The sequence below is a fragment of the Fragaria vesca genome, linkage group LG2 (assembly GCF_000184155.1).
Source record: "Fragaria vesca subsp. vesca linkage group LG2, FraVesHawaii_1.0, whole genome shotgun sequence".
NCBI lineage: Eukaryota > Viridiplantae > Streptophyta > Magnoliopsida > Rosales > Rosaceae > Fragaria > Fragaria vesca.
The window spans coordinates 12,006,718-12,017,135 of record NC_020492.1 but is presented as its reverse complement, the minus strand read 5'-3'; the positions used below and the strand labels follow the sequence as shown (position 1 = coordinate 12,017,135).

At 36.4% G+C, this 10,418-nt stretch overlaps 1 protein-coding gene across 1 annotated transcript; it reads right to left on the bottom strand.

The window, feature by feature from the left end:
- Nucleotides 1-655: 655 nt before the first annotated feature.
- LOC101300409 lies at nt 656-9,814 on the bottom strand. The gene is made up of 15 exons (XM_004290337.1): nt 9,484-9,814; nt 8,800-9,205; nt 8,524-8,701; nt 8,298-8,437; nt 7,018-7,846; nt 6,746-6,846; nt 6,219-6,363; nt 6,044-6,112; nt 5,667-5,712; nt 4,372-4,832; nt 3,603-3,682; nt 3,380-3,515; nt 2,014-2,185; nt 1,251-1,333; nt 656-1,136 (listed from the first exon to the last, which is right to left on the bottom strand). The coding sequence occupies exons 1-15, from the start codon at nt 9,584-9,586 to the stop codon at nt 1,011-1,013; spliced, it is 3,075 nt and encodes a 1,024-aa protein (XP_004290385.1). The 5' UTR covers nt 9,587-9,814; the 3' UTR covers nt 656-1,010.
- Between the last annotated feature and the right edge of the window lie 604 nt (nt 9,815-10,418).

The window sequence follows — 10,418 nt, the reverse complement described above, 5'->3', positions numbered from 1 at the left end:
TATCAAATGTGAAGGGTGCGTTGTACTCTTTTTCTCCTACGATCAAGGTTCAGTTTTTCTCCCACAGGGTTTTTGTGACTTGACGAGGTTTTTGACGAGGCAACAGATCAGCACCATCGGCATATCAGCACGCGGCACAAGGGGGAGTGTTATAGGATATTCTCTATGTGTGCCTTGGCCTTATGCCAATAGGATATGTAGTTAGACTAGATCTATGTATTCATATCCTTACCATATTGGTATTGTGTAATTCTCTATATAAAGGGCTCCTATTAATGAATAAGATGATGATTCTCTTGCTATCTCTTTGTCTCTACCATTAATCCTTCATCAAAATTTTTAATTTGTAACAATTTATTGTCCTGTAATTTTAAAGCACGATATTTTAGTCTTTCAATAAATCAACAATGTATGGGATGAGCAAGTGATTTGTGAGGTGACAATAGACACATCATAATACTTGTAAAAGACGAATGTTACAAACGTTGGTCCTTTTTTTCCCTGTCTCTTTTTACTTTTTGTAATTTCATTTTTTGTCCTTATATTTTGTTTGCAATCTCATGGAAAAGACATGCATCTAATTCCATGGCGCAGTACCATTGACGAGCTTCTACTGTTCAACTGTTGGTAGTTGCATCATTAAGAACAAAACATGGAGACCAAGTGGATGAAAGATCTGATACTGAAAGCTGCTGGTTACATTTCTTCATTCTGCAACATTCACTGACATATACACAAAAAAGAAAGATGCCTGTACACCCTCTCCCTACCATCTACAATTTTGTACAGTTGAAATGCCAAAGACATGAAGCTACTTCTCACATTTCCAAAAGAATTTGTAAATTCTGAGGTCACTATTCCTGCTAATCTAAAACCAAGACCACAGGTAGTGCTACGAAAATCGAATCATATGCTTCTTTGTCCCATCTACCTCAGTAAGACACGTATGTGATCACGTGGAAGAAAACCAGCAACAACCAAGCAGGATGCAGCGAGTATATACTAGTTCACTATACAGTTTGATCAAAGTGCGTCTTCTCATGAATATCAACAATAAGATCTCGAAGTTCAGGGAATATTGATACGAGACACAACTCGAGTATCGCATACGCGAGTTGCTTCACACATATATTAGACTGCACCACACAATAAATTTACAATCAACTACTAGAGTGAACAAATTAAAATTGTACAAGGCATAATAAGAAAACTAATTTGCACCAGTAGTCAGAAGCAAGTAAGAGACCAACCTGAGTGAAGAAATAAATATCTCTTGCACAACGTCTGTACTGGTTATATCCAACTAAGCTGACTAAGGCTGTTGGAGCTCCATCTGTCAGAATTAGGGATTAGTTTTGTTCTTTTCCAGGGGAGTAGGCACAGTAACTTTTCAGAATGACACAAATAGATCTAAACTTCACACTAATCAAACATTTCTTCCTGGATGTATGCTTGCATCTACGTGCATATAAAATTATAACTCAACTGACTCTGTTCCATGTAGAAAATTTATTGCCGTTCTTTTAATTCATCGTTTCAAATCACATGTGTGAGTTCACACGAGTGATGGTTAACCAATTTCAAACAGCAAAAGTTCCTACATTTACTTCAAGTTTGGTTTTAGCATATTATGACCTTCTACAAGAAAAATGAACTCTCAAAATCCCACAACTCTTAAGAATGTACTGTGGAAGTGTTACGTAGACCAGGAAGCCTTATTGAATCCTAGGCATGTAATATTAGCCCCAAAACGAATATAACAAATAAAAATAAAGCGCACACACAAAAACAGACGTGCAAACTTGCAACCAAAAGAAAGAAAACAGACTTACAAACACATAAATTTACAGCAACACATACATGGTACTTTCTTTTACCACCCTAATTGAACAGAGAATATCGTTCAATTGAAACACTTCTGGACCATGGATCATTGGCTAATGAAAAGACAAGGTGGCCACAACAACAAAAATAGGAACATTGACAATAAAGAACTGGCACCGAATTACTCACCAAAGAGCAGTTTCTTCAGATCACTAGCTCTGCGAGCAGCCTCTAGTTGCTGCTCAAAAGAACCTGGTTTACCAACCTTGCTTCCACCAAATTGGTTCATGGTTGAATGAGGGTCTTGATTGTCATTAGCATTACCAACTCTAAGGAAGAATGTGCCATTGGGCCATAGGACCTACACAAAATTAAATACAGCATACACTATATGAATTCCTCACATTTCTGTTTACAACCTCCAGCAGAGAAAGTCATGAAGATTTAGAATTATGAACCAAAAAAAAAAAAAATCAAGATGTAAACCTTCGTATATAATGTTTATTCGTATGCATATAGTAAATTTAAACATGAAAATGGTTAACGTGCAGTTCTGCTTTATTGTTCAACAATAGTATTTCTGTGGATAGATACAAGATTTAATGTCAAAATTTGGAACCTCGAGCAATCTCATATCTGATGCAGCAAGCCTACTGCCTAGATACCAGGATCAACAAGCTCTAAGGCTTAGAGTTTTAAACCCACACATAACACTTTGATTTGGGAATCACTCCCTGGTTTCTCACGAAAATTTAGGCTTCCCCAAACTAGGCTTCAGGCCAATCCCATCACAGGAAAACTCAGAACACTCTTCGGCATTAGACTCTTACACTTATTTATACTGATAGCTCAAATGGACTGCACTAAAGACTCTTAAAGACTCTTCTAAAACTGAAGCATTAAAGACTCATTAAGACCTCTCTACTGAAATTTTAGGACTAATAAAAGAGACCTTAAGACTTCTAAACTGAAATGGAAATATGAAAAGACACAGGCAGCTTAGAGACTTCTAGAATCAGACTTTGTTTCCCTCCCAGGTGCAATAATTATCTTGAATGATTAGGTGCTTTCTGCTTCCATTTCTTTTTCTTTCGCTCATAAACCTTGAAAGGTTTGACCATGATGTCATCATCAATATCAAAGAAAATATTAATGTACATATGGAAGGCAGAGATCAAACTGCACACATATTTTAGGAACCTACAATAGACTACCAGGAAGAGGTGACTCCACTTACAGTTACAGCTATTTAACAATAAGCACAATGGTGTTAAGATTGCATGACATTCATACAATTAGTGCTCTAAATAATTATTTAAAAGCTAGACTAAATGTAATTTTTCACAGATTGCTTAGTGTAAAGTTGCAATTCAGTAAAAGGCAGATGTTTATAATCTTTCATGCCTTAGGGTTAGCCAAAATGGTGAGGGGGTCGGATAAAAGGTTAGGAACAAAGGGTTCAATTTTTTTCTATGTAAGAGGAAATAAATAAATAAATAAAATAAAATAAAATAAAAATAAAAATTGTGTATCAGGCCAGGTTAGAAGTCCTTACATCTTGAAGCCATCGAATTCCTGAAGCTATAGTGTCCTCCCTACGAAGCAATTGAATCTGCCTCAAGAGCCAGTCATCAATAGCATCTTCCATCATCAACTGTAGTATTTGTTTTGACATCCAAAAGACTTGTCTTCTGCACAAGCAAAATAAGCATGTTACTGTCTATTAAAAACGATATAAAAGATAACATGTTCAAGTTTTATTATACTGGACAACTTACCTTAGCCATCCCCTTCTCTTAAGCTGAAATACCTTGTCCACTAGATTCAACAGAGGCACACTAACATTGGGTGGAGTCCACTGAAAGAAACCAAATTGTAACATTCATGCTAGACATAATCATAGACATCTAAGTAATGGTTTTACTAAACATGACACCGATGGAGAAATCAGGTAAGTAAGGATGAGCTGAAAGTACCAGGTAAATAGTGCTACTTTTAGAAGTGATGCAACCAAGGCGAATAAGACACCAATGAGATATTGATAAAGAACGGTGACCTAAGTCCAGAGACTACTAATATAACCATTCAAAAAAAAAAATTGAATCAGATGCAAATGTCCTATTCCTAAAAGCCGAATCAGAAGCAAAAATCTTATTCCTAAAATACTACAAGTGGTAAGATAAATTCTTCTATAGTACTCAATTCTATCAAAAGCTATATTGTCCCGTATATCTTCCATCATCGAACTCCTAAAAAATTGCAGCTTACATGAAGGAAAAAGAATCATGGGACAGGTAGCGCACTAGTAATCAATTGGTGATACTAACTTTTCACTGAGACACTTCTTAATCAGACAATGGCCAAAAAAAATTATGTAGGCTTAACTTAGCATTAGTGGCATACATGACACAAGTGACCTAACAACCACGAAGATATCATATGTTGTATTGATTGTAACTAACTAAAGTATTTGAATCTACACCAAGTATCATAACACCGAACATATAATCGCATAAGGAGAAGGAACTAAAATGAACGTAACAATACCTCAGGTGGCATTCCAACTGGATCCTCCAGTTCCAAAGGATTGGAGGTCACTGGACCACTTGCTCCAGGAAAGATATAATTACCAGCCCCAGATTTCAAAACCAAAACATCTTTCTTCTCCAACCCTAAGCTCTTTGAATGCTTAATTTGAGGGGAAGAACCCTTAAAGTCCAATTCATTGTCTGAATGCCACCCACTATCCTGGATATTAAATCTGACTCCTGCAGGGTCACCAGTTGCATCTTTTTCGGCAGGCTCATCATCAGAAAAGCTGTTCAGTGTTTCCCCAGTACTTTGCCTAGAAACATTTTCACTTGTCTCTTCTCCATTCCAGGTTAAGTTCAATCCAGGAACTGAAGATGAGCCCTCATAAGTGGATGGACCAGCAACAGCACGAATTAAGCCATCTGAAACCCCTTTGAACTGGCGAACAATATCGTCCACAGCTTCATCCACATTCACTGAATAATTATAAAGTCACAAGGAACAATAAGAAAAAATGTGATTGGCCATAACATTATATAAAGCATCCAGATCAAGATAAGTTCCGAAGGAATCATAATTTTCCATGTTGTATTAGCATTTTCCAGAATGCTAAAAGAAAGGTCTTCTTGGCAGTTTTTAACATGTGCCTTTTCAATAAAATTAACCACCGCAGGAATGCAGTTGAAAATTTGAACTATTACTTTTTTACTATAACTTATATAAGAGATACGAACTTTATTAGAAACAAGAGAGAGTGGAGTAGCAAATAAGAAGACCACCACAAAAAACAAGAAAACCAAAGGCCTTGACAACGCAACTACAGAACAGCTAAATACAGCAAAAAAGGGAAAGAAACAAAAACACACTGAATCATACTGGACAGTGGACATTAATAGAACCTCCAGCCAAGTTCCATTTATTATTTTTATACTCACTACAAACTGCACATCATCAACTTGGAAACTCTTTCAACTGTTTTGTCCTTGGGGTCACCTCTCTCAAATTCTTCAAGTCTCCCAGGCTTGCAACTTCTTTACATCTATTTTTTTTTCTTTATCTTTTTTCGGGTAGATACTATACAATTTTCACTAACTCTAAATATTTAGTTAAATTAAATAACTTAAAAAATTGTCAACAAACTCCTAACGCAACTAGTACAAAGTGAAAGTGTCCACGGGTGCTAAAACTGAAAAGTAATAACTTAAAGAACCAATATCAACTGATAACTTTCGAGCCAAATGCAGACGGTAAGCAAGGCAACAAAACTATCAACAGCGAAGACGCAAAAGCCAACAAAAAAAACCACGTACCTGCAAGAGTTCTCATCACCGAGGGAGATTTTCCAAACGAGTAATTCTAAAACACAAAAAAAAATATTCAAGAATAGTTCAGTATATACAGATTCAACACAAAGATAAATAGTTCAGAAAATTAAGCACAAAATTCAAATAAGCCTTCATCAGACTGGCTTTTGGCTTTGAACTATGCTTACTTTTTTTTTTTTTAATGAACAATGAACTTTCTCTTTTTAACTAATCATTCAACTCACACGTTCTCTTTGTCAACAGTTATAACTTGGATGAATTGCATGCATCAAGGCTTAATTATGTTTAGAAGCACACACGCACACACACAAACATAGGTGCAATTGAGGGCTAACACTAAAATATACATCAGAGTTGAATACCTTTGAGGTAGCACTTAAAAAATCCCAAACTTCATGCTGTTCAGCAACGTTCGCTATTGACAAAAGATCCTGGAAAATACAGCATAGTTGAAGTAGAGGAATATTTGGAAATGGGGGACAGGGGAGGGGAGAGGGGAGAGGGAAGAGAGATATACAGCGAGAATCTATAATATACCTGGAGATATCTGTCAAGCTGGATACATCGCTGATGAACAAAAGCATCCTCAGTGCTTGATGAGAATATCCTTTTGGGGGGCAAATGTAAGGTGTAATTTGGAATTTCTTTGAGATGGCGGTGTAGTCGCTCAAAATTCCTATATCTGTAGATAGAGTTGAAAAAAATAAAGAGCAAAACCAGGAAAAAAAAATAAAAATTATATATATACATATATGGACCTAAGACACACACACACGATTATTTTTTTTCTATTATTGTTATCCAGTAATGATGTCTCCATTTGAGATAAATAGTGATCACACTGGGGAATCACCCCATGTTGTCCAATGATGTGAACTGCCTACTTTCTAGGTTCTCCTCCAGTTCATTCCTACAAATTCGACATATCTTTACTCACTTAATTCTAATTGTTATTGACTAGACAGACGAACACAGCATATAAATTTTCATCATGATAACCAAATGAATAAATAATATCTAATTTGATCAAATATTTGCATGAGCATAGTTGAATGGATCACAACCTTCGTTTCACAAACCAAGTTCGGTTTTCTGCATCCGTCACTGCAATTGAATAAACTGCAAAAGATTTTGACCCAAGTTTCTCAAAGTATGCTCCCATAACCTGTACAAACATATGGGACACAAAATCTATTATGGATGCAAAATAGACTGCGTAATACAATAATTCAGCAATTGAAAATCTGAAAATAAGAAAATTGAATCTTTAATTAATAAGATTACCGAGAAACATTCAAGAATATTCATATTCCAATTTCACGGAAGGAATACTTACCCGGGACCTCAGCTTGGGAATTTGTTGTCCCACACTGCGGACTACCATATCCGAGGTACTCTTACCAGCACGCCTTTCTGCATGCCTGCCAAATTCAGGACTATAAAACTCTGAAATGATGGAACCTCCTCCTTGTGACGATGCTTTTTTTGTGTCAGGTTGGATTCTCAAAGCGGAAGTGCTATTTGATCGTTTAAGCCTACTTTTAGTTCCATTGGAAGCAAGATCTCTATTTTTATCCAACTCATCAAAAAAATCCTCTTCCTTAGAAATTGATTCCTTATTGACATCTGAAGAGAACCGTAACTCCTTTTTAGTTGCATCACTAAAATGGGTGTCAACACTTGCCCCATGAGTTAGCTTTACATTAGATCTATCTTCCTGTCCGGTAGAAATGTCATGCCTGTTAGCTAGCAATTCATTCCCCAACTTTCCAGTTGGTATACCACTATCTGCTCCTGAACCCTTTGTTATTTTTTTCTTGTGTTCTTTCTTTTTATAGTTTCTTCCTTTTGTCCACATGTTTTCTAGATTTTCAGGAGTAAGAACTTCAGTCCTTCTCTGTGTCGCAGCCTCCAACCCTCGTGCCCAAACAGCCGGCCGCGGCTGCAAAGGATCATCCTGGAATGTGTTATAATCCGAGGATGCTTCTCCCTGATTTTCAATTTTAGCCAAGGTCATATCAGTCGTCTGATTAAAGGTAGCATATTTTCTCAACGGAGAATCATGATCATGTACTCCCCCTGAAGTAGACTGGTCCCCAACTACATCTTTAAAGATATAATCTTTAACGATTTCCAAAACGTATTCAATCAACTCATTGATGTACCTGATTAAAGAGAAATTGGAAGTTAAAATGCCTATAACCGTGTGAGTAGATCTTCATATGACATTGGAGACACATTTCATTATTAGAATCTATTACACATATTTTCCCACCAAACTGAGCCTATTTCGTGATACACAAAATGTGATCATATATAAAATAATATTAATTATAACACTGATTATACTAGTTATTATAATTATAATGAATACAAGATTTCTTTTATTTTTTCTTTTATTTATTTTTTTAAAGGGAAGAATGCAAGATTTCAATACAGCTTTTTCACATTGTGATGCTTTTGAACAGTTCCATAAGGAAATCCCTCTTACGCCACCAATACCTTAGACATAGTATTATACGTTGCAATCCGGTTAACACCAATAATAACCTTAAGACAGAGAACAAAGAAAAAGAATAGCAACAGGATAGTTGAATGAAATATTCAATAACATACCCAGGGCTTGCAAAATTCATAACAGGTTCGATCACCAAGCTTGTTAATAGTTCTCTGGCAATGGATCGAACAACTGGACATTGAGCTTCTCGTGGTCTGAGCACCACAGCTATCACTCCACCCATTAGTCGCTGAAGAAACTGTAGAAGATAAAAAGTATCAACCTGCATCCAACAAATAAGATCGAAGGAGATTGCTCAATTCTGTAAAAACACTCCACTCACACCTTGTACTCACTCTCAGGTGATATCAACGCAGGATGAAGCTCCTTCGAAGCCATAAGATGATGTTTTAACCTTTCATCTCTCTCCTCTGAAGACAATGTTTTCATAACATCAACACCTATGGCAGCTTGGTTTCTTCTGAAAAGCTCTATATGATCTCCAATTAAATCTATTATATCCCTGAAACAATAGGCAGTCATTATTTATGCTGCTTTACTGATACAGAAGCTTCTTAAAAACATGCAACTAGTTGAATTTAACTTGAAAGAGAAGGCTACCTTGTTAGCAAATCAACAAGGTTTATCTCTTTAACTCTTCCTGATACTTCACCAAGAGCATCCATGACAATTGCGCGTATATGCTCCGGAGCCTCCTTGTCCGGTGTTATATCCGAATACCATAAATCAATCACAAAATCCTTCAAAATCTTGTCAATGAAATCTTTCATCGCCTCCTCCACGATCGGAGAACCAATCTTCCGTTTCCATTTTGGTGGTGGCAGTGAAGTAGAAAGCCGCGAATCATTCACAGACAACTGCTTCTTCTCCAAATGAGCCAAATAAGTTTTCGGACGAACAGGCTTCGGAGCCTTCCAACGAAACTCCACCTCATTTAACAGCATGCGTAATACCGCAACGAGTAAGATTGCTATGGGCAGATTCATCCACATTGATTTGCTTGTATCTGCAACATGAAAAGGACAGCACTTTCAAAGTTAATCAAGCGATTCTAACCTCCATTTAAACACAGCTAACATGTAGAACTGTTATCACAAAGATTCAAACATAAAGCTTAACCCAAACATTGAAATTTAATCCAATTCCTCTTCGAAACTTTTCGCACAAGCAAAAACCTAAGAGTAATCACTAAGCTGCTGATTCCTAATCACCAAAACCTCCACAAAAAGCAACAATTTCTCCTAATCACATCAAAATTCATAAATTCAAAACAGAAGTGCTTACGCGTCAAGAAGTAGGAAACAGCGAAGACGAACAGCGCCCACCACACGAAGCGAAGCTGAACCTCCTCGATCAGATCCTCTATGCTCCTTATCGCCTTCTTCATCTTCGCCTAAAACCCTAGAAATTCCACCTCCAAAATTCGCTAAAATTCCGAAATGAAAGACTCCCGAGTCAGAATTGCGCGGCTGCGAAAGCTTCAACGTCACGCAAGATCGAAGCTGGTGGACTCTCAACCCTCGGAAACGGTTCCACCACAGCTCTGAGCAAATTCGGTTTCGGACCAAACCGAGGAAGAAGAAAGAAGAAGATTTGATTATCTGGGACTTGTTTCCTTTAAATTTTGGGCTTTTTCTTTTTAAATTCAAACATTAATTTATTTATTTTTCTAATTTTTCCATTTTTTTGTAGAAATTTTTGTATTAGAGTATGAGCTGGTGTACGGAGCCAAGATGACAGGGGGCTAGTTTTGAGTGCGTTGTCCACGTTTTACTTGATTGTTTGCTTAGTGGGACTAATTAAAGAGATTAAAGGGGGTGTATTGTATTTGGAATCATACTGACTTATTTTAATCAACTGACTTTTTAAAAAGTCTACAGACTCTTTGAAAAGTTCATAGACTTTCACTGATTTCTTAAAACCATCGATTTTTAATCACAGACTTTCACTGATTTCTGAAATCTACAGATTTCATATGAATGACTTATATAGATTTCTCAATACTTACAGAGTTACAAGAAAGAAAAAAAAAACAAAGATGCAATGACAAACACATAATGACACCGATTATAAGTTTAGTACTCATCTATCTAATTTCGATGCATACAGTTGTAATATTTGATTGAGATACATAAACATAGGTAACAAAAAAGAATTATAATTAATTTAAGTTACCAACACACATACTTGTACGTTAATACATAGACACATGTTCTAAA

Bases quoted from the DNA above. Each gene is read 5' to 3' on its own strand.
- LOC101300409 (XM_004290337.1), bottom strand. From the start codon at position 9,586: ATGAAGAAGGCGATAAGGAGCATAGAGGATCTGATCGAGGAGGTTCAG. The intron at 6,364-6,745 runs GTTGTGATCCAT...CTCTATCTACAG, and splicing joins ACTTGGTTTGTGAAACGAAG to ATATAGGAATTTTGAGCGAC. The intron at 6,113-6,218 runs GTATATTATAGA...TGTATTTTCCAG, and splicing joins AGCTTGACAGATATCTCCAG to GATCTTTTGTCAATAGCGAA.